The following is a 23,524-nucleotide window of genomic DNA, read 5'->3' as shown; positions in this document are numbered from 1 at the left end:
TCACAGCAGCACTGCCTCAGAGGGTAACTGTCTTGTGCAAAGGGACAAAAGCTCTCAGTACCATTATTGGAAAACGTGTGTACTTTGGGGACACATACATATACACACAGGTCCTCAGTATGAAAGGACTGAAGACAGAAAGCAGTAAATAAGCCTCAGGTCAAGCGTCAGCGCATGCGTGGTCACCGGTGTGGAGTCAGACCCTGCAGCCCCCGCCGGCTCCCCAGCAGCTTTACCTGAGAGCCGGGTCCCAGCCCGCGTCCATCAGAATGGTCACAACCCTGCTGTGTCCAGCTGTGGCAGCCACATGCAGCAGCGTGAACCCTCCTGTGTCGATGCGCTCGTTCAACAAAGGGCGGACATGGGGGACATCTTTGCTGGCCAGATCTTGTGTACGCGTCCTTTCATCTTCTACACCAGCTGAGGGGTCAAGCTCATCCTCACCACGGCTAGGTGTCAGGATCTCAGGCTCGCTTTCGACCTGGTCAGTGTTCTGACCTGTGTTGTCGCTGGTTAGAGTAGGCACCTTCTGTGGTGCAGCTTGGCTTGTGATGGTTGCAGAGAGGTCTGCGATGGCTGGGACATCTGTCTGACCTTCAGTCCCGTTCCCTGTAGTACAACCGATCACCGCTCTCAGGAGGCGCTGCAGCAAGTCCACATCTCCGGTCTTGCAGGCTGTGAACAGGTCATTCCGCAGCTGGTAGGAAGCATCATCTAAGGGAAGCAGAAAGCGGAGACATGAATATAAACCATACACAGCACAAGGTCATGAACAACTCAAGAGGCTCACTCTTAAGGATTAGAACCTTGTAGATGCCTACAAACCATTCCTCCAGCAAGGAAGAGGCCCCGTAAGTGTCCAAACCATCCACCAAGTACTCAACCTTGGCGATTGATGGACTGCTGGCATCCCACTGCACAAAGCATGCACCAGCATTCGGTTAAACAGAATATACACTTCAATGTTAAGATTCAAAGAACATCAAAGTGGGCACAGAAAGATGATCAAACATCTCTCTGGACCGTCAATCCTCGCCTTGAATATCCACGACAAAGGTAAGATGACAGGGAGTGGTTGAAGGTCCCGTGTGGTGTCTGCCATCCAATATAAGTTATTTTACTTTGGACAATCACACCTTTTCAGGTTTGCAGTAATGCACAACTTTATGTGACCATATTTACAACAATAAATATATACATACAACTTTCCACAGAATACTAATTTATTTAAAATGACTGAATTTATCGAATGACATATGTAGTACACACATTTACTAATAAATGTTTTCGGTCCAGGAAAACCGAGCGCATCGGAGTCTAAAACCAACAGCTAACACTGGCTCACTTCATCTCCGGGCAGCCAATTGCCAATCATTGAAATAACAGAGTCAAGCCATGAGAGGGACCCCCAGACTGGCCACTGTCCTAATTGGACACTTTGTCCATTTCAAGTGGACGTTTTCTTGCCTCCTTTAGGTCCTAAATTCTATGTAGGATCTCAATAATACTCACTTTTAGAAAAAACTGCAATGGGGGCCTGGCACAGTGCCCACCAGAAATACCCAGTCTTCTTTTTTCTTCTCTCTGGTTGGTGGCAAAGGGGCATTCAGATCCACCAGCGGCGCTTCACTGGGTTTAGGGGCTGGGCCAGAAATCCTCTGGCACAGTTTTCCAATCACTTTACTTTCAAGCTGGCAGAAAGTCGTTTGTACCTGTGTTTTACAATTTCTGTCTACTTTTGGTCATAATGAGGAAAGTATTCTCTTTGACAAGCTTAATAAATCTTTAATATATATATATTATTATTTTCTTAAAGTTATATTTCCTTGCTGCTTGTTACAGACAGGACCATTCCTCTCTCAGCTCTGCAGCTCACTTTCAGATCTTTTAAAAAATGTTGTGCTTCAACCTCAAAATATATGGAAGTGGAGGCAGCCCTCAGCCACAGGCTCGGGACGACTCAAGTCACATTTTGGAAAGCTAAAGGTTCCTACAATACTGAGGGGAAAAACCTGCAGGATTTCACGGCCTCCCTGCCCAGTGTCCACAGTGGGACAAGGTAAGCCTCCATCTGCAGCGCGTTTACCAGGGAACATGGTCACAACACAGGAAATAGGGAGGGGTGCTCTTTGTGCGGGCACAGAAAACCTACACTAGATACCACAGGAATAGGAATAGGTTTGGAGACCACCCTGACCCACCACATAAACAGGTTTTGTGGAGGGGAACAGAGGTGGCGTACACGCAGATCGGATGTTCTAGATGGATTCAACCAGCCCAGCCCGAAAGAAACCACCTTTCAGTGCAGTACACACACCCAATGAACCCAAATATTAATCAGTCCCACACTTCGAAGCACATAACAGGCATCCTCCCTATATGAAGGGAAGATCCTTCAAGTATAGACTTTTACAGGCATGGAGTGGTAGGCAGTCTCCCAGCAGAGTTACAAGCAAAAGGGCTAATGCCTCTGACGGTATCCCTCAGCCTAACGTCCGTCCCAAGTGCCTGGGTTGAGAAGAGGATGCCTCTTTAATCCGTCAAGGATATTCACTCTGGTTGCTCCCCTCACATCAGAGCCCCACTCTGATGTCGACACAAGTGTTAAACACGAGATGGTGGAGCTGAACGACACAGGGCTGTTCTGAAAAGTGCAAAGGCAGGCCGGCATACCTTCATGAAGCCATGAAGAGGACCTTAGTCCCAATAACACTGCAGCTTCCTCAAAGGTAGATCTGCTTCATGGGGGTGAAATAAAAAACACGGAAGAGCAAGTCCTTTCCACAGTCCGGATTTGGGAGAAGCAAAGCTGGAGCAGTGTCATGGAGCAGTTCGACTGGGCATTCTACACACGAGAGAGATTGTACCATGATGTCTGGGTTTTCTTAGCTTGAAAGGTAATTCCACACCAACGATGAAGCCACAAGACTTTAGGATGAAGGAGAGATATTTGGTGCATCCATCCATCCCATCCGAGAGCAAATAATTCAGCTCATCCCGGCTGTAAGCTGGTTTCCCGGGACTGGCAATGAAGACGGGATCCTTTTCAGTAGAGTTTAATTTCCGGTAGGGAGTAGATATCCATGCTTGAATGACAAGAGGGGCAGTGGAAGTCAGACATATAGTTGCATTTTGTTTCCACCTTCTATCCCCATCATCTCAGAAACCTCTGGAGTTGAGAGACTTAGAATTATTATTTTCCCACATTTCATGCGCCGGTCAGAGGAATGGGGCTTGGTATGCACCAAGCAGTCCAAAGAGCAGGTCAGTATTCCTTCCAAATCATACAGGCCCTCCATCTCCGGCGGACGATGTATGGACAGTGCCTGAAGAACCTTTGCAAGGACTGTGACATCCTCATCATGGGACGTCACTCCCTTAGTGCTGGTTTCAGTATTTCTATTGAGGGTCTGGCTGCGATCAGTCAGCCTCATGGACGGGGGTGACCTTGGCTTAGCATTGGTCAGAGCAGTACTGAAATTCAAGGAGTCTTTCGAAGTGATGGGTACCAAGTCCTGTGGGCCACAGCCTTCCTTCACACTCAAAACTCCGACATAATCTAAGATACACTAAGTCCAGGAAGAAGAATACAAAGCTCCTGGCCATCTCAACTCTCGCACAACCTGACCAGGATCTGAGAGATCAGAGACTTCACGTATGGAGTTAACTCTCCCTGACGGAGAACAGTCAATGAGCGGCTCTCTAAAGAAGGAATCCACAGTCTATTGGTTCTGGACTAACAGTGGAATATTCCTGTCCTAACCCATGTGGGAAGCTCAAGAGACCAATCAATGAATCAGGCATTTGTAGAGCACACTACTCACCCGCGGGGTCTCAAGGCGCTAAAAAGGGGAGTAGGGGTAGCTGCTACTGCTCGAACAGCCAGGTCTTGAGAAGTCTCCTGAAGGTCAGCAGGTCCTGGGTCTGTCACAGGTGGGTGGGAGGGTGTTCCATGTCTTGACGGCGAGGTGGGAGAACGATTTACTGCTGGTGGTCGTTCGGTAGATGCGTGGAACGGTGGCGAGGGCGAGGTCAGCAGAGCAAAGCTGGTGGTTGGGAGTGTAGAAGGAGAGTCGTTTGTTGAGGTACGTTGGTCCAGTGTCATGGAGTGCTTTGTGCGCTTGGGTGAGGAGCTTGAAGGTGATCCTCTTGTTGACCGGGAGCCAGTGCAGGTCTCTCATGCGTGCAGAGATGTGGCTGTGGGGGGGATGTCGAGGACGAGGTGTGCGGAGGCGTTCTGTATGCGTTGAAGTCTTTTCTGGAGTTTGGCCATGGTTCCCGCGTAGAGGGCGTTGCCGTAGTCCACCCTGTCATCCCCCTCTAGGATCCATGGGGGACGAGGGTCCCCCATGTGTTACATATTCCCCTGTCTGCAGCAATCAGTCTGCAATATAGGGGCTATTGGGGTCAGTACAATGGTGAAGTCTATGCACCTGTTTTGACTACTGGCACCATTAAAAACGCAAATAAACTGCAAGGATACAGAAGATCCGTTGGTATCAGGTGTGCAAGAATAAGCAGCGAATATGAATCATTTTGTTTAAAATGTCACAACTATGCCAGTCACATGAGCTAACTGTGAGTGGAACCTTGGCTGGCCTCAGACGTAGACACCACCTGTGCTTTTCCCATGACTTCTTGGTGCTGGACAGTTAAAAAGCAGTTGTGGGAACATACATGATTTCAATGTTTTTTTATGGCACAGTCTTTGTTGCCTGAGAAACTGGCTTTGCATGATCAGCGAGGAAGGCATGCTTGACCTGTTGGTACAGCGCGCTAGTGCCATCAAACCCGGTAGCGGATTGCATGATCCCGATGTGCAGAGGAACACCAAAACCACTGCATCCAGAAGAGGAACTGGATTCAAGTCAACTGAGTTTCCAGTGGTGACTTCCGCTTTGCAGTATAAATGTCCCACTCTTGGATATTTCTGAAACAAGAGTCTAGGCAAAGGAACAATGGGACCCATGGCGGATCTTGGCAGGAGCTGCGTTTGGCTGGAGCGGGTGACTTCCACGGAAGAGGAGGAAGGAGTAGTTTCTGTCCTGTAACTCCAGTTCTGTAGTAGGGGTATCTCTGTTATAGTCATAATCTAGTGAATAGTCCCGCCCATGTGCGTGGACCCTGGCAATCAAAAATAATCTCTTAAGTTGTCAAATCATGCAGAAACTGCAAAGACACTTAAGAGAGAATTTAAAGACAAATAATGCAGCCTATATGCACAGGTTACACTGTACAGTACTTCAACTAGAAATTCCACCAAACAAAACCACACACAACACAGCCTGCCCAGTTTCTTCCATAGAGAAATTTGCCTCTACCAGTAAAAAACTCTGGAATGATAGAGAGGAAGGCATGGACAGACAAGCCCCATAGGCTGCCATTATGTGGCTTAAATAGCATACTGTGACTTTAAGAAAACTTTCCAGAACTTTCTCCCAGTATCCCAGAATGCACAGCAGGTCCCTTTTACTTTCAGTTCTTTTTGAAGGCGTAGCACGCCAGACCTGTAGCATTCCTTACATGAATATTTATCTCCACCGGGGAGGAGGGCGGGCGCTTATGACTATAACAGAGATACCCCTACTACAGAACTGGAGTTACAGGACAGAAACTACTCCTTCTGTAGTAGGGGATCTCTGTGTATAGTCATAATCTAGTGAATAGAATGGCAAGCCCATCCCCACACCAAAGCGGCGGCGGAGAAAAGAAATTAACACCACTATTGTGCGAACAAATTCCGCAGCGAAGCCTGCCTAACCTGAGCATCTGCCCTGGCATCAGTGTCCAGACAGTAATGCTTAGCAAAGGTATGAACCGACTTCCAAGTGGCCGCCTTGCATATCTCTGCAATCGGAACATTACGGAGCAAAGCTGTCGTGGCAGCTTTTCCCCTGGTGGAATGAGCCTTAGGTTTACCCCCTAAGGTATTATTAGCTTTTTGGTAACACAACTGTATGCAGGACACAATCCACCTAGAGATGGACTGCTTAGAGGTAGCAAGACCCGTCCTGACCGATCCATAATTGACAAATAATTGGTCTGACCTACGAATATCTTTGGTTTTATCCATATAAAATTTCAACACCCTCCTAACATCCAGGGAATGTAGAGACCTTTCCGCTGGAGATGAAGGATTCTGAAAAAACGTAGGCAAAGTTATGGTCTGGTTGACATGAAAATCAGAAATAACCTTGGGAAGAAATTTAGGGCGAGTACGAATAACAACCTTAGCAGCATGAAATACAGTATAAGGTTCTCCAGTATTACATCTTTCATAGATTCACATGCTTGTATCTTCCCCGTCGTCATGGTGGGAGTCTCACGGTAACAGAATGACCAAGCAGTATCATAGAGAAGAAAAACTGCATAGAAAATCCCCATAGGGGCTGTATTATTTGGTAACCAGACCATTTCCTTGTTTTGGTCCAAAAGCTAGCCAATCAGAATTGCTGCCCTGCCCTCACACTCCCCAGCAGCAGCTTCCTGCCTCAGATTTCCAACCGCCTTCGTGTGAGAAAGGAGTCTCCCTGAGCTCTGCTCAGTTTTCTTCTGTTCCTGTGTGAACTTTTGACCCTTTGGGAATCTGTTTACCGCCTTCTACCTTGAGGTATTGTGTGTATTTTTTTTGCTTAAGATGGCTGAAAGCTCTAAAAAGAGGCTGTTCAGGCCATGCAGATCCTGTGGGAAGGCCAGACTCTTCTCGGAGGACCCACATGAGGACTGCCTTTATTGCCTCTACCCTAAACACCTGGTGAAGGCCTGTAAGCTTTGTAGAAAATTTTCTGACAAAACTAAGCGTGACAGAGAGGCAAGATTACTGTTGTGGCTTCAGAAGAAGAAGGCCACATCAGGCACAGATTCTGAGGAAGAATCTTCTCACTCCACTCCCAAGAAAAGGAAGGCCTCTGTTTCTGTGGAGAAAGTGGAGCCTAAAAGGAGTAAATCTGGAGAAAAATCGACATCATCTCTTCCTATTACTCCTCTGGAGAAGCAGGCTAGTCTTAAAGGTCCTGGATCTGCACCTTCTACCAGTTCGATGGTTTCTGCTCATAAGTCTGTGGTGAAGACTTCGATTCAGTCGTCTTCAGCTTCATCTAAGGCTGCGTCGACGACCACGACGTCTACGGCAACGACATCGATGAGTAAGATGTCTCTGTCAGGCCCGTCGACGACTACGACGACGACGACCTCGTCGACGACAGGTTCGATGTCTCGAATGTCGACGGGGGTCCCGTCGACGGGGGTCCCGTCGACGAAGGTCCCGTCGACGAAGGTCCCGTCGACGAAGGTCCCGTCGACGAAGGTCCCGTCGACGAAGGTCCCGTCGACGAAGGTTCCGTCGACGACAGTCCCGTCGACGAAGGGTCCGTCGACGAAGGTCCCGTCGACGAAGGTCTCGTCGACGATGGTCCCGTCGACGATGGTCCCGTCGACGATGATCCCGTCGACGGTGGTTCCGGCGACGAAAATCTTACTTTCAACGGCTAAAGCTTACAGTTCTCCTCAATCAAAGACCATGATCTCCATACGCTCTTTTCAGTCGACAAGAGGTTCGGCTACCATCAGTAAGTCTGCGGAATTCACCTCTTGGACAAAGATTTCTCCATTGCCGCCAGCATCGCTGTTGGAGCAGGATTCGGAGGGAGAGGAGTCCTCAGGTGCTGCCTACAGCCCCTCTCAGCTTCAAATAAAAAGCCAGGATACGGATGAGGAGGAGACCTTTTCCTTCAAGGACAGGCCACAATCTGCCAGATATGAATCATTCCAGGAATCTGGTGACTATGAAGATGAAGAAGAGCAGCACGAGGACTCACGGGAGGAAGAACGTCAAGAGACAGTTTCCATACCCCTCACCCTTGTGTCTGACCTTAGATTGATGCTGAACGACTACTATCGTCGCTTCCCGGAGGCGAACTCATCGCAACCAGTTACGCTCACGCCTCCCACGCAGACACCTAAACAGGCACCTGCCCCTCAAGATCAGGGAGTCCAATCTCCGCAGGTGGTTACTATTAGGGACGACCTAACGGACTCGGACGACGATGAAGAGCCCGAAGATGGAGAGCTAGTCCATGATGCCTCGGGGAAAGAATGGGACGAGTACGTTTTACCTTCAGCTGCATCACCTGAACCACTCAAATCTACCTCCCCTCCTCAGGACATCGGAGGCTTCCACGATATCATGGAAAGAGCGGCCAAGAGATTCAGTCTGGATGTGGACGTACAAGAAACGGATTGTTTCTTGTACGATTTCAAGGATGATAACAAGAAGTCACTCCGCTCAATACCTATTATCCCGCATTTATGGGAGGAGGGCCTCAAGATTCTAAAAACACCAGCCTCCATAGCGGTTTCAGTTCCGCGAATTGAAAAGAAATACAGAGCTCCAGAATCTACGGCAGCCTGCCTCATTGGTCATCCCAGGCCGGAATCGGTGGTGACACAGGCGGCGCAAAGAAACTCAAAAAACCCGGTGGCTACGTCACTAGTGACACCAGACAAGGAAGGGAGGAGAATGGATGGAGCGGGTAAGAGGTTTGCGGTCATGGCAGCCTCTACCATTAAAGCGGCAAATGCGATGGCTCTGCTCGGCCGTTACAACAGGCAGATATGGTCAGACCTGGCCCCCATATTGTCGGCGCTTCCAGAGGATCGAAAGGAAGAAGCGGCAGCCCTTCTCAAGGAAGGAGCAAAATCAGCAGCGGAGTCTATCGACATCGCCATGGATGTTTCGTCTTTAGGCTTCAGGCAAATGGCAGGGGCGGTCTCGCTTCGCAGACAGGGCTGGCTAAAGGCGACTTCTTTTCGACCAGAAGTGCAGGCGAAGATTGTCGATATGCCCTTCGACGGTGAGAACCTGTTTGGGAAACATATCGATGAGGCATTGCAAGGCATAAAGTCAGACACTGATACGGCTAGAGCGCTGGGATCTCTTCAGCAGGGAAGGTTTCAGTCCTTTCGGAAGAGGGGTGCAAGAGGACAATTTAACCAACAATCCTCTTTTCAATCTAACCGATATCAACCATACAGTCAGCAGGGATATCGTCAGTTTAACTCCAACAACCAGTACAGATCCTCCAACTCCTCTTACCAACAACAGTCCAGAGGTAAATCCAACGCCAGGGGGAAAAATCAGCAGTCTAATAGACGTCAATGATTTCAGGCAGGCGCTCCCCACACTACAGATCCCGGACAACGACCACTATCTGTCTCAATACTACACCAACTGGAGGTCCATAACATCGGACAAATGGGTCCTGGACGTCATCAGCAGGGGCCACACACTGGAATTTGTGGAGATACCACCGGACCATCCTCCAGTACTCAGGCCCAACCATCATCGCAAAGAAATGCAGATGGAAGTTCTCTTGCTTCTACAAAAGGGAGCCATAGAGGAAGTTCCACAGCATCTCAGAGGGAGAGGCTTCTATTCACATTTCTTCCTCATCAAAAAGAAACAGGCCCAGAAATGGAGACAGGTATTGGACCTGAGGGATCTCAATCATTACATAAAAAGGATACCCTTCAGAATGTTGTCGTTGCAGGAGATCTTACTCATGTTAAAGGTCAAAGACTACTTAGCGTCCTTGGATCTCATGGACGCGTACTTCCATATTCCCATCCATCGGAAGCACAGGAAGTATTTGAGGTTTGTTGTGGAGAGTCGCCACTTCCAGTTCAAAGTCCTGCCGTTCGGACTCAAATCAGCCCCGAGGGTATTCACCAAATGCATGGCCCCGGTGGCGGCCCACTTAAGGCTGCAAGGCCATTACATTTACCCATACCTGGACGACTGGCTGGTGACAGGTCCATCTTTCAGGGACGCAGCGGAAGCACTACAGAACTGCATCCGGTTGTTTCAGCGATTAGGCCTGAGAACAAACTTGGAGAAGTCCTCGCTGACTCCGGCCCAGGGCATCCAATTCTTAGGGGCATGGATATGCACCAAAGAGGGAAAAGCCTACCCTTCCAAAGATCGGATCAGAAAGATCAGAGGACTGACGACTTCTCTACAAGCAAAAAAGTCCACTTCCGTGAGGATTTACAAGTCCATGTTGGGGATGATGTCATCCTGCATCCCGTTGGTACCAAACTGTCGTCTGAGAATGAGACCTTTGCAGGAACAACTCGACGAGCAGTGGGTACAGGCCAGCGGAACCTTCGAGGATCGCATTACCATCACGACCAGTATGAAGGTGGCCATGTCATGGTGGAAGATCCTAAAAAACCTAAACCAGGGACTGAGCTTCATTCATCGGGATCACGACTTCGTGATGACGACGGACGCTTCGCTGAAAGGATGGGGTGCGCATCTTCAAGAGCTGGAAATTCAGGGCCTTTGGTCAGATTGGGAAGCTCAGCTTCACATAAACATGTTGGAGCTCAAGGCAGTCTTCCTAGGGCTTCAAGCTTTCCTTCCAAGAATACGTCAGTCGTCAGTACTTATTCAAACAGACAGCACCACGTCCATGTTTTACCTGCTGAAACAGGGCGGGACGAGATCCAAACAGCTGTCAGCACTGGCGCAAAGGATCTGGAAATGGCTCATAACCAACGAAATCTCAATCCAAGTCCAGCATATACAGGGAGTCCTCAACACTCGGGCGGACGCCCTGAGCCGCACTCCCAATGCGACACACGAATGGGAACTTCACGACTCTCAGGTTCGCATTCTGTTCCGAAAGTGGGGTACTCCCACATTAGATTTGTTCGCAACTCAAGGCAATTCAAAGTGCACTCACTTTGCGTCAAGGTACCGTCAACAGGGATCCATGGGAAATGCATTCCTCATGGACTGGACAGGAAGGTTTGCATACGCGTTCCCTCCGTTCCCGTTAATTCCGCGCATCCTGCGCAAGATGAGACTGGAACCGTGCCGGATCATAATGATTGCACCCGCCTGGCCAAGACAGGCGTGGTTTTCAGACCTCCTTCAATTGTCGAGGGGCGTCAAGATCCAGCTCCCGACATTCCAAGACCTCATATCCATGGAGAGAGGGCAGATTCTGCATCCGGATCTACACTCTCTAAAGTTGTCCGCATGGAACCTCACGAGCGTGAATTTCAGAATCTAGATATTTCACAAGAATGCAGGCATATTCTCTCACAAGCGAGAGCCGTATCCACGAACAAGACATATTCAGCAAAATGGACCCGTTTCTGTCACTGGTGCAACAGACAAAACTTGCATCCCTTTGAGGTTCAGCCTGAAGGTATCCTGCCTTACCTGCTTTTACTATCAAAATCAGGCCTTTCGCATGCTTCAGTCAAGGTGCACTTAGCAGCGATATCACGATTCAGGCAAAAGCCAAACGAACCTTCTCTCTGGTCATCCAGAGTAATTAAGGAATTTATCAAAGGGCTTTTTAGAGTCTTCCCACCCATCCAACGACCACCTGTACCGTGGCATCTCAATACAGTGCTATCACAGCTGATGAGACCACCCTTTGAGCCCATACATAAGACAGACTTACAGTTCCTGTCATGGAAGACAGCCCTCCTTCTCGCCTTAACATCGGCAAGGAGGGTTAGCGAAATCCAGGCCTTTTCAGTGGAGGAACCCTTCTTGCAATTCCGTCAGGATAGGGTTATATTGAGGACTAATCCTACCTTTATTCCCAAGGTGGCGACGTCTTTTCACCTCAACGAACCCATTGTTTTGCCTACCTTCTTCAGCAAACCCTCATCGGAGGCAGAAAGAGCCTTACACTCTCTAGACATTTCAAGATGCCTAAAGTTCTACATTGAGAGGACGAAACCGTTCCGCAAGTCCAAGCAATTGTTCATTGCTTATGAAGGACAAAGAAAAGGCCTTCCATTGTCGAGACTAAGTATTGCTAGATGGATATCCTCAGCCATCCTAAAATGTCACGACAGAGCGGGGAAGCCGCTACATTCTAAAGTACAGGCGCATTCAACGAGAAAGATGGCAACCTCGATGGCCTTGTTCGCAGGAGTGGCACTGCCAGATATCTGCAGAGCAGCAACGTGGAAGAGTGTCCACTCATTTACAAAACACTACTGTCTGGACACTGCGTGGAAGGAGGACACGGCAGTGGGTCAGGCTGTTCTGAAGCGTCTATTCCAGTAAGGTATGGCCTAATGGCATTTTGTTCTTTGCTTTACAGTACTTTGATGTGTTTTTACATGCATTTATCGTATTGCTGATGTTTTTCATAGCTTTTATTATGTCATTGCTTTGCGGCAGAGCTTCCTTCTAGGTTCTGCCTGGAAACGCTACGAATATGGTGAGCACTGCTTACTACTCTCATACAAGCATGTGAATCTATGAAAGATGTAATACTGGAGAAGGAATTAGTTACTTACCTGTACACTATAGTTCTCCAGTATTATCTTTCATAGATTCACATGCGCCCGCCCGCCTCCCCGTTTCTCAGGCAGATCTTGTTCTCGGTATTTATCCTTGTCTCTCACTCGGGGACGGAAATCTGAGGCAGGAAGCTGCTGCTGGGGAGTGTGAGGGCAGGGCAGCAATTCTGATTGGCTAGCTTTTGGACCAAAACAAGGAAATGGTCTGGTTACCAAATAATACAGCCCCTATGGGGATTTTCTATGCAGTTTTTCTTCTCTATGATACTGCTTGGTCATTCTGTTACCGTGAGACTCCCACCATGACGACGGGGAAGATACAAGCATGTGAATCTATGAAAGATAATACTGGAGAACTATAGTGTACAGGTAAGTAACTAATTCCTTCTTGGCAACACAACGCCTGAATTTCACTCACCCTGCGGGCCGATGTAATGGCCACGAGGAACGCCGCCTTCCAGGACAGGTGCTGCAATGAAGCCTCATGAATAGGTTCAAAAGGCTCCTTCATCAACCTGGACAGCACCACATTCAATTCCCATGAAGGCGAAGGAAGCCTGACAGGAGGGAACACTTTCTTCAATCCTTCCAGAAAATCTTTGATCACAGGGATCTGGAAGAAGGAAGTCTGTGAAGGGCATTTCCTGTAGGCAGTCAATGCAGCAAGATAAACCTTAATGGAATGAACATAAGGCCAGACTGCGCCAAATGTAGAAGGTAAGGAAGGATGACGTCTTCCTTGCACGTCGTAGGGTCATAGTTCTTGGACTGGCACCAGATACAGAACCTCTTCCACTTGTAAGCATAGGAAGTCCGAGTGGAAGGTCTCTTTGACTCCTTCAGTATGTCCATGCAATCTTCGGGCAGATTCAAATGGCCATATTGCACTATCTCAGGAGCCATGCCGCCAAACTCAAAGACGAGAGGTTGGGGTGCAACATCTGCCCCCCGAACTTCGTGAGAAGGTGCACTGCAGCCGTATGTGAGGAAGGAGAGACCGGTGAAGCAGATCCGTGAACCACCACTGTCTGGGCCATTCCGGAGCAATGAGTATCATCCGAAACCTGGATCGGGCCAGCTTGATGAGTACCGCTGGAATCAGGGGAATGGGTGGAAAAGCGTACAGAAAGCTGTTCGACCAGTTGATCCATAACGCATTCCCCAGCGTCCCCTGCTGGTAGTACCTGGAGGCGAAGTCTCAACATTTGCTGTTTTCGGCGGTGGCGAACAGATCTACGTCTGGAGTCCCCCACTTTGCGAAGACTTCTCCTAGTACTTCGTCGTTTACGACCCATTCGTGGTTTTCCTGAATCAGTCTGCTCAGTGCGTCCGCCTGAACATTCTGCACACCTAGCAGATGGGTAGCCGTTATCGTCAGTCCTCTAGCCAGAAGCCAGTGCCAGATCGCCTGCGCCTCTTGTGACAGAGTGCGTGATCTCGAACCCCCCTGCTTGTTGAGGTAATACATCGTAGTCGTATTGTCCGTCTGTACAAGCAGAGAGTTGTTCTGAAAGGACGGAAGAAAGGCCTTCAGTGCCAAGTGAACCGCTCTGAGTTCCAGGAAATTGATGTGATACGTGGCCTCCATCGGGGTCCACGTTCCTTGAATCTGTAGGTTTCCGGAGTGCGCCCCCCACCCGTGGAGAGAAGCATCCGTCACAACAGTCTGCGTGGGAATGTCCTTGTGGAAGGGAACCCCTCTGAGGAGATTCTCAGCTGAACACCACCACTTCAGTGACTGAAGAGCATGCAGAGACAGTCGTATCTTGTCGTCCCAAGATCCTTTCCTCTGATCCCACTGGTCCTCCAAACACTCCTGCAGCGGTCTCATGTGCAGTCGTGCGTGTGGCGTTAGGAAGATACAAGAGGCCATCGATCCCAGTAGAGAAGACACCGTCCTCACTGTTGTAGATGGAGTGGTCATAAGAGCCTGAGCCTTCCGAAGGAGTGATAATCGTCGCTCCTCCGAAGGAGACACGCTTGCTGACAGCGTATTGATGGAGGCTCCCAAGTACTGTATGCATTGGACCGGAGTCGGGACAGACTTGGACATGTTGATGTGCAACCCCAGCTTGTTCAAGAGAAAGCACGTCTTCTGGAAGTGTGCTTGAGCTTCCGAGAAGGAGGAGGCCTTGATCAACCAATCGTCCAGGTACGGGTAGACAAACACCTTGTTCTTCCTCAGGTGTGATGCTACCACCGCCATGCACTTCGAGAATGTTCTCGGCGCAGACCTTAGTCCGAATGGGAGTACTGTGTATTGATAATGATTGGCGCCGACTTGGAACCGCAGGAACTTCCTGTGTTTGTGTGCAATGGGCACATGGAAGTACGCATCCTGTAGGTCTATAGCACATAGCCAGTCTCCCTGTTGCAACTGAGGATAAATCTATGCAACAACAGCATGCGAAACTTCTCCCTGCGAATCCATTTGTTTGCCTGTCGAAAGTCCAGAAAGGGCCTGAACTCGTTCTGGTCCTTTTTGCGAACCAGGAAGAACCGGGAGTACAGACCTCTTCCTCTCTGAGACAGAGGTACGTCTTCTAACGCCCTTTTCCTTAACAAGATATCTGCCTCCGCCTGGAGCTCGCGCAGCTGAAACTGCGAGCTGACCGGTGGAATTGCTGGAGGTGGGCTGGTGAACCGAAGACTGTATCCATTGCAAACAATATTCAGCACCCACTTGTTCTGAGTAATTTTTCTCCACTCTGCCAGAAAAAATTGGATGCTTCCCCCTACCGGAGTGGGTAACGGATCCGGGAGAAGTAAGTGCTCAGGGCCTAGACCCGGCCGGGCCCTTGGTCGCTGGTGCCGACTGTTGGCCTCCTCTGCCCTTCTGGAATGGCTTACGGAACTGCTGTTGTTGCTGTGACTGTCCCGAACCTTGGCCACATGCTCTGCCCTGTCCACCGAACCGCCGTTGGAACGGGTGGTACGATTTCTTTGGGCTTCTCTAGACCTACAGCCATGAATGTTTCGGCCTCCCCCTTCATGCAGGCCATTTCGTCATCCTCATGTTTCCCAAATAGGGTTTCGCCAGAGAATGGAAGATTGGCAACCCTTTGTTGTGCGTCTGGTTTCAGTGACATAAGGCGGAGCCAGGCATGTCGTCGCTGGTTAATTCCATGGCAAAATCCATGCGCCGCCAAGAGGGAAGAATCTGCTGCAGCACTGATAATTTGATTCGCTACCAGCATCCCTTCGTTTAACACTTCCTGGAAATCTTCCCGCTTCTCGCGAGGTAAGTGTTCCGCAAACTGCTGGAGGGAGTCCCAGAGGGCGCGGTCGTAGCGTCCCAACAAAGCCGTGGCACTCGCAGCCTTCATAGAGGTCGCCGATGTTCCACATACTTTCCTTCCAGCTGAATCCATCCATCTAGACTCTTTGTCTGGGGGGACTGTGGATGACGGGGTGGTGGCATGCTGTTTGCGGGCCGCTGTCACAATCACAGAATCCGGAGGAGGTTCGACCCTCAGAAAAGCCGGATCCGAATTGGGAGCCCGGTATTTTTTCTGTAATCTCGAGGGGGCCGCCTTAGTCACCGCCGGGGTGAGAAAAAGGTCCATGGCCGGTTCCTCCAGGCCCGGCACCAGAGGTCGCAGTGGACGAGACAGGTGTTTCTGGTGCAGTGTCTCGAAAATGACCGATGTCTTGGGCGTGGGCACCGTCAAGGATATGCCCAATTTGGCAGCGCCTCTCAATAGGACATCATGAAACACCACCAGGTCATCAACCGGCGACACCCTTGTGTCCGGCGATCCCGACAAAGTCGGAGAGTAGTCCCTGGTCCCTGAGGACCTTGTGTGAGAGCGAGATCTGTGCCTCCTATGGCGGCGTCTCGACCGCATGGACGACCTGTTGCGCGATCGCTCCCTCCTCCTGGAGTGAGAGCCTGACCTCCCGGTTCGTGGGCGCTCCGCAGGTTTCCGTGGCGGTGTCTTCCGTGGCCTATCCTGGGGTCTTGGTTTAGGAGTCCCCTTAGGTGGTGTAGGAAGAGGAGGTAGTGACACCGATCTTGGCGGAGGGACAGGTGGTACCTCCGGCCGAGGGGCAGGCCCATGCGGCGGGAGCGGTGGTGGTGGCTGTCCTGAGGGAGGCAGTGGTGGTAGAGGAGGGTTGACGGGAGGATCCTCCTTAGGTATAGGGGGAGGAGGCGTCTTCGGCCGAGGTGGTGTATATACCACCGAGTACACCGAGCCCGGTGACTTCTTCGGAGGAGGGGACTGCGAAACGGCCCCTTCAGTATGTGATCGCCGCCTCCGGCGCCCTCCACCAGACTCAGCATGACTTCTGGCGCCAGAACTTCGTCTGCTCCGCTTCGGGGAGTGAGAACGACTCCTCGACGCCGACCTCTTTCTCCTCAACGTCGTTTTTCCGGTGTCGGATGTCGCCTCCGCGACTCAGGCGTCGAACGTCGCCTCCGCGACGTCGAACTCTCCTTCCTCGACGCCGAACGCTGCCTCCGCGACGTCGACCGTTCCATTCTCGACGATGAGCGTCGACTCCTCCTCTACGCCGTCCTCTTCCTCGAGGTCCTCGACGCCGAGGATCCCCTCGACGCCGACCGGCAGTATCGCCTCGACGACGAGCGCCGACGCCTGTAGCTTCTCCTTCGACGCCGATAGCTCGACGTTGACGACGAAGACGCCGTAGACAGTGGTTTCGACAGAGGCCTAACCAGGCTCTTCGACGTCGAATCTTCACACCGTCTCGACCCGGAGCGCCGGGGAGATGGGGAACACACCGCCGTCATCCCTCTCGACGTCGTCGTCGATGCAATCGACGCCGACGGAGACCGGGACCAATTGCTGTTCTTCCTGCCTCTGGGGAGCCCCCCCAGAGGCCTCAGCAGAGGCAGAGGGAACCTTCCCAGCCTGCCCAGACCCACCTGCAGCCTGCAGTCGTCTCTCTTCCAGGCCTTGAAGCCTAATCTTCAGCCTTTCCCTCAGAGTCCTTGCTGAGAGGTTCTGGCAGATGTTACAGTCTTCACCGACATGTGCTTAAGGGAGACAAATAATGCAGACGTCGTGTGGATCAGTCTTGGCCTTCTTCCTTCCACATGTTGGGCATTTTTTGAAAAGAGCAGGCATTTTAGAGACCTAAAAAGCCTGACAAACACACAGGAGAGAAGGGAAACACCAAGAATATAAACTGCAAACACTTTTATCAAAAAGTGAACTAAAATCCAATATAAACCCTTGAAAAAAGGGAGAGCTCAATGCCAGGGTCCTGTTAGCAGGAGCCGGAAAAAAGAACTGAAAGTAAAAGGGACCTGCTGTGCATTTTGGGATACTGGGAGAAAGTTCTGGAAAGTTTTCTTAAAGGCACAGTATCCTAATTAAGCCACATAATGGCAGCCTATGGGGCTTGTCTGTCTATGCCTTCCTCTCTATCATTCCAGAGTTTTTTACTGGTAGAGGCAAGTTTCTTTATGGAAGAAACTGGGCAGGCTGTGTTGTGTGTGGTTTTGTTTGGTGGAATTTCTAGTTGAAGTACTGGACAGTGTAGCCTGTGGATATAGGCTTCATTATTTGTCTTTAAATTATCTTATAAGTGCCTTTGCAGTTTCTGCATGATTTGACAACTTAAGAGATTATTTTTGATTTCCGGGGTCCACGCACATGGGCGGGACTATTCACTAGATCGACCAGCCACGCCCTCGCCGCCGTCCCCCGCATCCAAAGAGCCACGAAGGGAGGAAGATCCTTCACCTACCTGGCCGCCAAGACGTGGAACTCCCTCCCCACCCACCTCCGCCTGACCCAAGACCACCTCGCCTTCAGGAAGCAACTCAAGACCTGGCTGTTCGAGCAGTAGCGGACCCCCCCACCCCAAGCGCCTTGAGACCCTCCGGGTGAGTAGCGCGCTATACAAATGCTCTGATTGATTGATTGATTCTGACTATACACAGAGTTCCCCTACTACAGAACCCTATTTGAGATGTCCAGAGGCCTCCCTAGATGATGAGGTGCAGAGAACTGTGCCCCGTTTGCAAGGAACAACTATGCACTTATTGACTCTTCCTCTCTAGAACAAACTTCCATGTCTAGAAAAGGAGGGCGTCACTGAGCTCTGCGTAAGCAAAAAAGTACGCTTTTCAAGCCTTTTGTAATAATACTAACAAACAGGGAACATAGGCACACAGGATGTTTGTTCCCAAGACCAGACAAAGTGAGTGGATCTGCTCCTCCGTCAGCTCACAGCGTAACAAGAATTGATTGAACAGAGAGCGCTGACACACATGCTGCCTGAGCTGAAGCGATAAACAGAAAAAGAAGAGCAGTTATTGAATGCTGAACAATGAGGCAGCACAGAGTGAGAACATTGCAGGCACAAAAGATACTGCTTCCATACAACAGATAACCTCAGACAAGGGTGGTACTGGCTGCTCGTACCTCAGATTTGACATTGAGAAGAGATCCATCACAAGGTGGCTGTGCAACCACAGATTAAAAACAGTAGATCCAGGGTCTAGACAGCCTGGACATTTATCTGTATCAATGCACAAGAAACTCTGTTCTTCTAATTTTAGTGGGAAGTTCTTGGCTTTCAGGTGGGGAAAGCTCCTTTTATCTTTTTTTGTCTTTTGTGTCTGGTAAAATTGCTTGATCACCCCAGGCTTCTTGATGCCGACGCAAGCAATAGCAAGAGTAACACAAGGTTCTGAGGGACAAATACAGAGGGCCTTGGTAGCTTTTATAAACACCAGCGAGGGAAAGCCTTCCCTTGGACAATGAATTTCTGAAGGAAGAGATAAGCACTGAAAATGGATTACCTCTTGTTATCTTCTTTTAGAAGTGGGATATGTTGAGGAAAAGACATATTCAACTTTATTCATAGCCAGAGTTGGATATTTACCTACGGCGGAACAAAGGCCAGGACCCCAATCAGACACCATTGCTGCAAAGACATATCTGGACTAAAGAGCTCAAAAGTCAGGAGAAGATCCTAGTCGTACAAGGCATTATCTGGCATAGAGAACAGCATGAAGCTCAGCTGGCGCTACACCACTCATGGACGCCTGTAGCAGCAGTAAAACAGTCTTGTCGAGCACGTGAAAAGCCCTCTCATAAAGCAAAAGACAGAACAAGCTGCGACCCACCCAGCCTCTCAACCCATCCTTCTTCCAACCTTGTGATCTGAAGCCTGTGAGAAGCAAAGTCATTGGGTGCGTATCAAGGGATGGGAACAGAGACATCTACGGCAATTAACATTAATTCTGGATCTTTCTCATGTTAGCATCAAACCCAGTCAGGTGCCTGGTGGTTTAAATGTGCATACTATCTAACTTACCTGTTTCATGCAACATGCATTGGTCTTTCGGGGCCTTCGGCTGTCTACTACATCCTGGAACCAGTTCTGGGCCTTTCATCATCTTGGGGTCAGAGGCAAGCGGCTGTTGAAGAGAAACTGCAGAACTACCCTCCAATTCTTTAGCACGGGAATCTGTGATGAAAAGACCATAAGCACGACAGGAGACAATCTGAATAACAGCCCTCACCAATCTTTCAAGCTGAACTGGCATTTGAAGTGATTCGTACATCAACCTCAGAACTTGCATTCACTTGTCTTTAATACAATCAACAGCACATCTACCCATGAATCAAAAACATGTTCCGGTGACCTATCCCCAACATTCCAACCAAAAACCCGGATACACATTCAGGTCTCAGAAAGCAAGGATACACCAGTGTCTACAATACTCTAATGCACTAATGTCAGAACTCAAACGCACATCCATGTTTCTGATCCCAGGCAGTCCAACCTCATATTCCAGAGAACTGCCAATGCCTGTAATGCCCAGCACGCCAACCTAAGAACCCAGGGACGCTTCCATGTCTCCAATCTCAGCATGCCATCCTCAGAAGCCAGACATGTGCCCATGCCTCAATGCCTAGGAACCCAGCCTCAGAATCCAGTGAGAAGCCAGTGTCGCAAATCTGCAAGACACCAACCTCAGAAACCACAAATGAGTCCATGCCTCTCATGTCTAGCACACCAACTTCTGAATCCAGAGACGCATCTGTGCCCCACATATCCAGGATACAAACAACCAAACCCAGAGACACTTTCATGCCTCCAATCTCAGCATGCCAACCTCAGAAGCCACACACATGCTTATGCCTCAAGCACCACCCTCAGAACCCAGAGTCAAGCCAGTGTCTCAAATCTGCAGGACACCATCCTCAGAAACGACAAAGTCCATGCCGCTCATGCCTATCACACCAACTTCAGAATCCAGAGTCGCATCTGTGCCCCACATCTCCAGAATATCAACAACAGAACCCAGAGACACTTGCATGTCTCCAATCTCAGGATGCCAACCTCAGAAGCCAGACATGTACCAATGCCTTGAATGCCTAGGACACCAGCCTCAGTATGGCAAGCCAAGTGTGTGACTTAAATAAATTGCGAATATGGATATGCCCTAACAGCCAGAGCTGCCGACTTTGGATGTGGGGAGCCAGATTCTAGTCCTGGCGTTGGCGCAGGGCATATCATTTAATCTCCTGTGCTTAACATAAAATGAATGTGACTTTAGGTAATGTAATATGGTGCTTGTGCAAAGCGCTCCAATGCCCTTAGGAAGGCTTCGCACTTATGAGATTCTTAAGAAGGCCTTGCGCTTTTATTGAACAGATGGCATAGGCCGGCTCCTCATTCTAAAATGTACTCCAGAGCCAGGACAGTTCACCATCTGCCTCTTTTATAGACATATCAATATCTTGGCCACAGTCCGCTAAAAAACATATCGAAGGGTGTGGTCAAGGTTGTAAATATGTACAAACAATTTGTAGGACAGGAATGCAAAAAAAATATGCTTGGCAATTCTCTGCATTTTGAAAGCATATCTACTATTACATTTAAAACAAATCACATCCCCCTCATTTCCATGAAAGCTAGGTGGGTAGAAAATGTTGTTTGTTCTAAAAATTGGGTCATGTTTCTAAAACGTTTGTAAAGCACTATTCTAATCAACCCATCCCAAACTCACCATTCATCTCTCTACTCTCGATTTAATCCCTATTCCCCGATGCCGAGTTTCAGCACTCCGCTACACTCAAGTTCCAGATCCACTTGCGTCATTCTGCTCTCCAACCTCAAGCAAATCCCATAATCCCATAAGATAATGCACGATTCAGCTCTCCCCTTTCTCTATTCAACAGAAGTTTCCTTCCCGCCCTCTGGATCTACACCCACTCTTCCTTTTGACCCTTCAGCCCTTCACCCGCTCTACTCAACCCCAGCTACCTTTGACCCTTCAGCCCTTCACCCTCTCTACTCAAACCCAGCTCCCTCTGACCCTTCAGCCCTTCACCCTCTCTACTCAACCCCAGCTCCCTCTGACCCTTCAGCCCTTCACCCTCTCTACTCAAACCCAGCTCTCTCTGACCCTTCAGCCCTTCACCCTCTCTACTCAACCCCAGATCCCTTTGACCCTTCAGCCCTTCACCCTATCTACTCAACCCCAGCTCCCTCTGACCCTTCAGCCCTTCACCCTCTCTACTCAAACCCAGCTCTCTCTGACCCTTCAGCCCTTCACCCTCTCTACTCAACCCCAGATCCCGTTGACCCTTCAGCCCTTCACCCTATCTACTCAACCCCAGCTCCCTTTGACCCTTCAGCCCTTCACCCTCTCTACTCAACCCCAGCTCCCTCTGACCCTTCGGCCCTTCACCCTCTCTACTCAATCCCAGCTCCCTCTGAACCTTCAGCCCTTCACCCTCTCTACTCAATCCCAGCTCCCTCTGACCCTTTAGCCCTTCACCCTCTCTACTCAATCCCAGCTCCCTCTGACCCTTCAGCCCTTCACCCTCTCTACTCAACCCCAGCTCCCTCTGACCCTTCAGCACTTCACCCTCTCTACTCAACCCCAGCTCCCTCTGACCCTTCAGCCCTTCACCCACTCTACTCAAACTCAGCTCCCTCTGACCCTTCACCCTCTCTACTCAATCCCAGCTCCCTCTGACCCTTCAGCCCTTCACCCACTCTACTCAAACCCAGCTCCCTCTGACCCTTCAGCCCTTCACCCTCTCTACTCAACCCCAGCTCCCTCTGACCCTTCAGCCCTTCACCCTCTCTACTCAACTCCAGCTCCCTCTGACTCTTCAGCCCTTCACCCTCTCTACTCAACCCCAGCTCCCTCTGACCCTTCAGTCCTTCACCCTCTCTACTCAACCCCAGCTCCCTCTGACCCTTCAGCCATTCACCCTCTCTACTCAAACCCAGCTCCCTCTGACCCTTCAGCCCTTCACTCTCTCTACTCAACCCCAGCTCCCTCTGACCCTTCAGCCCTTCACCCTCTCTACTCAACCCCAGCTCCCTCTGACCCTTCAGCCCTTCACTCTCTCTACTCAACCACAGCTCCCTCTGACCCTTCAGCCCTTCACCCTCTCTACTCAACCCCAGCTCCCTCTGACCCTTCAGCCCTTCACCCTCTCTACTCAACCCCAGCTCCCTCTGACCCTTCAGCCCTTCACCCTCTCTACTCAACCCCAGCTCCCTCTGACCCTTGCCCCTCTCTACTCAACCCCAGCTCCCTCTGACCCTTCAGCCCTTCACCCTCTCTACTCAAACCCAGCTCCCTCTGACCCTTCAGCCCTTCACCCTCTGTACTCAAACCCAGCTCCCTCTGACCCTTCAGCCGTTCACCCACTCTACTCAACCCAGCTCCCTCTGACCCTTCAGCCCTTCACCCACTCTACTCAACCCAGCTCCCTCTGACCCTTCAGCCCTTCACCCTCTCTACTCAACCCCAGCTCCCTCTGACCCTTCAGCCGTTCACTCTCTCTACTCAACCACAGCTCCCTCTGACCCTTCAGCCCTTCACCCTCTCTACTCAATCCCAGCTCCCTTTGACCCTTCAGCCCTTCACCCACTCTACTCAACCCCCGTTCCTTTTGACCCTTCAGCCCTTCACCCGCTCTACTCAACCCCAGCTCCCTTTGACCCTTCAGCCCTTCACCCACTCTACTCAACCCCCGTTCCTTTTGAACCTTCAGCCCTTCACCCGCTCTACTCAACCCCAGCTCCCTTTGACCCTTCAGCCCTTCACCCGCTCTACTCAACACCAGCTCCCTTTGACCCTTTCAGCCCTTCACCCACTCTACTCAATCCCAGCTCCCTCTGACCCTTCAGCCCTTCACCCTCTCTACTCAAACCCAGCTCCCTCAGACCCTTCAGCCCTTCA

At 50.2% G+C, this 23,524-nt stretch overlaps 1 protein-coding gene across 6 annotated transcripts in view; it reads right to left on the bottom strand.

Annotated features, from left to right (window-relative positions):
- ANKZF1 (ankyrin repeat and zinc finger peptidyl tRNA hydrolase 1) overlaps positions 1 to 23,524 on the bottom strand; it is a 217,242-nt gene that overhangs the window by 42,335 nt on the left and 151,383 nt on the right. For all 6 annotated transcript variants that reach the window (XM_086954366.1, XM_086954363.1, XM_086954368.1 and 3 more), the window contains exons 11-12: positions 19,627 to 19,779; positions 237 to 714 (exon numbers count right to left, since the gene is read on the bottom strand). In XM_086954366.1, coding sequence (XP_086810492.1) covers positions 237 to 714; positions 19,627 to 19,779 — 631 coding nt within the window. The remainder of the gene's footprint in view (positions 1 to 236; positions 715 to 19,626; positions 19,780 to 23,524) is intronic.

This window comes from Lissotriton vulgaris, chromosome 2_1 (genome assembly GCF_964263255.1).
Source record: "Lissotriton vulgaris chromosome 2_1, aLisVul1.2, whole genome shotgun sequence".
Classification (NCBI taxonomy): Eukaryota; Metazoa; Chordata; class Amphibia; order Caudata; family Salamandridae; genus Lissotriton; species Lissotriton vulgaris.
The sequence above is the reverse complement of the archived record's forward strand: the minus strand, read 5'-3'. Positions and strand labels throughout refer to the sequence as shown.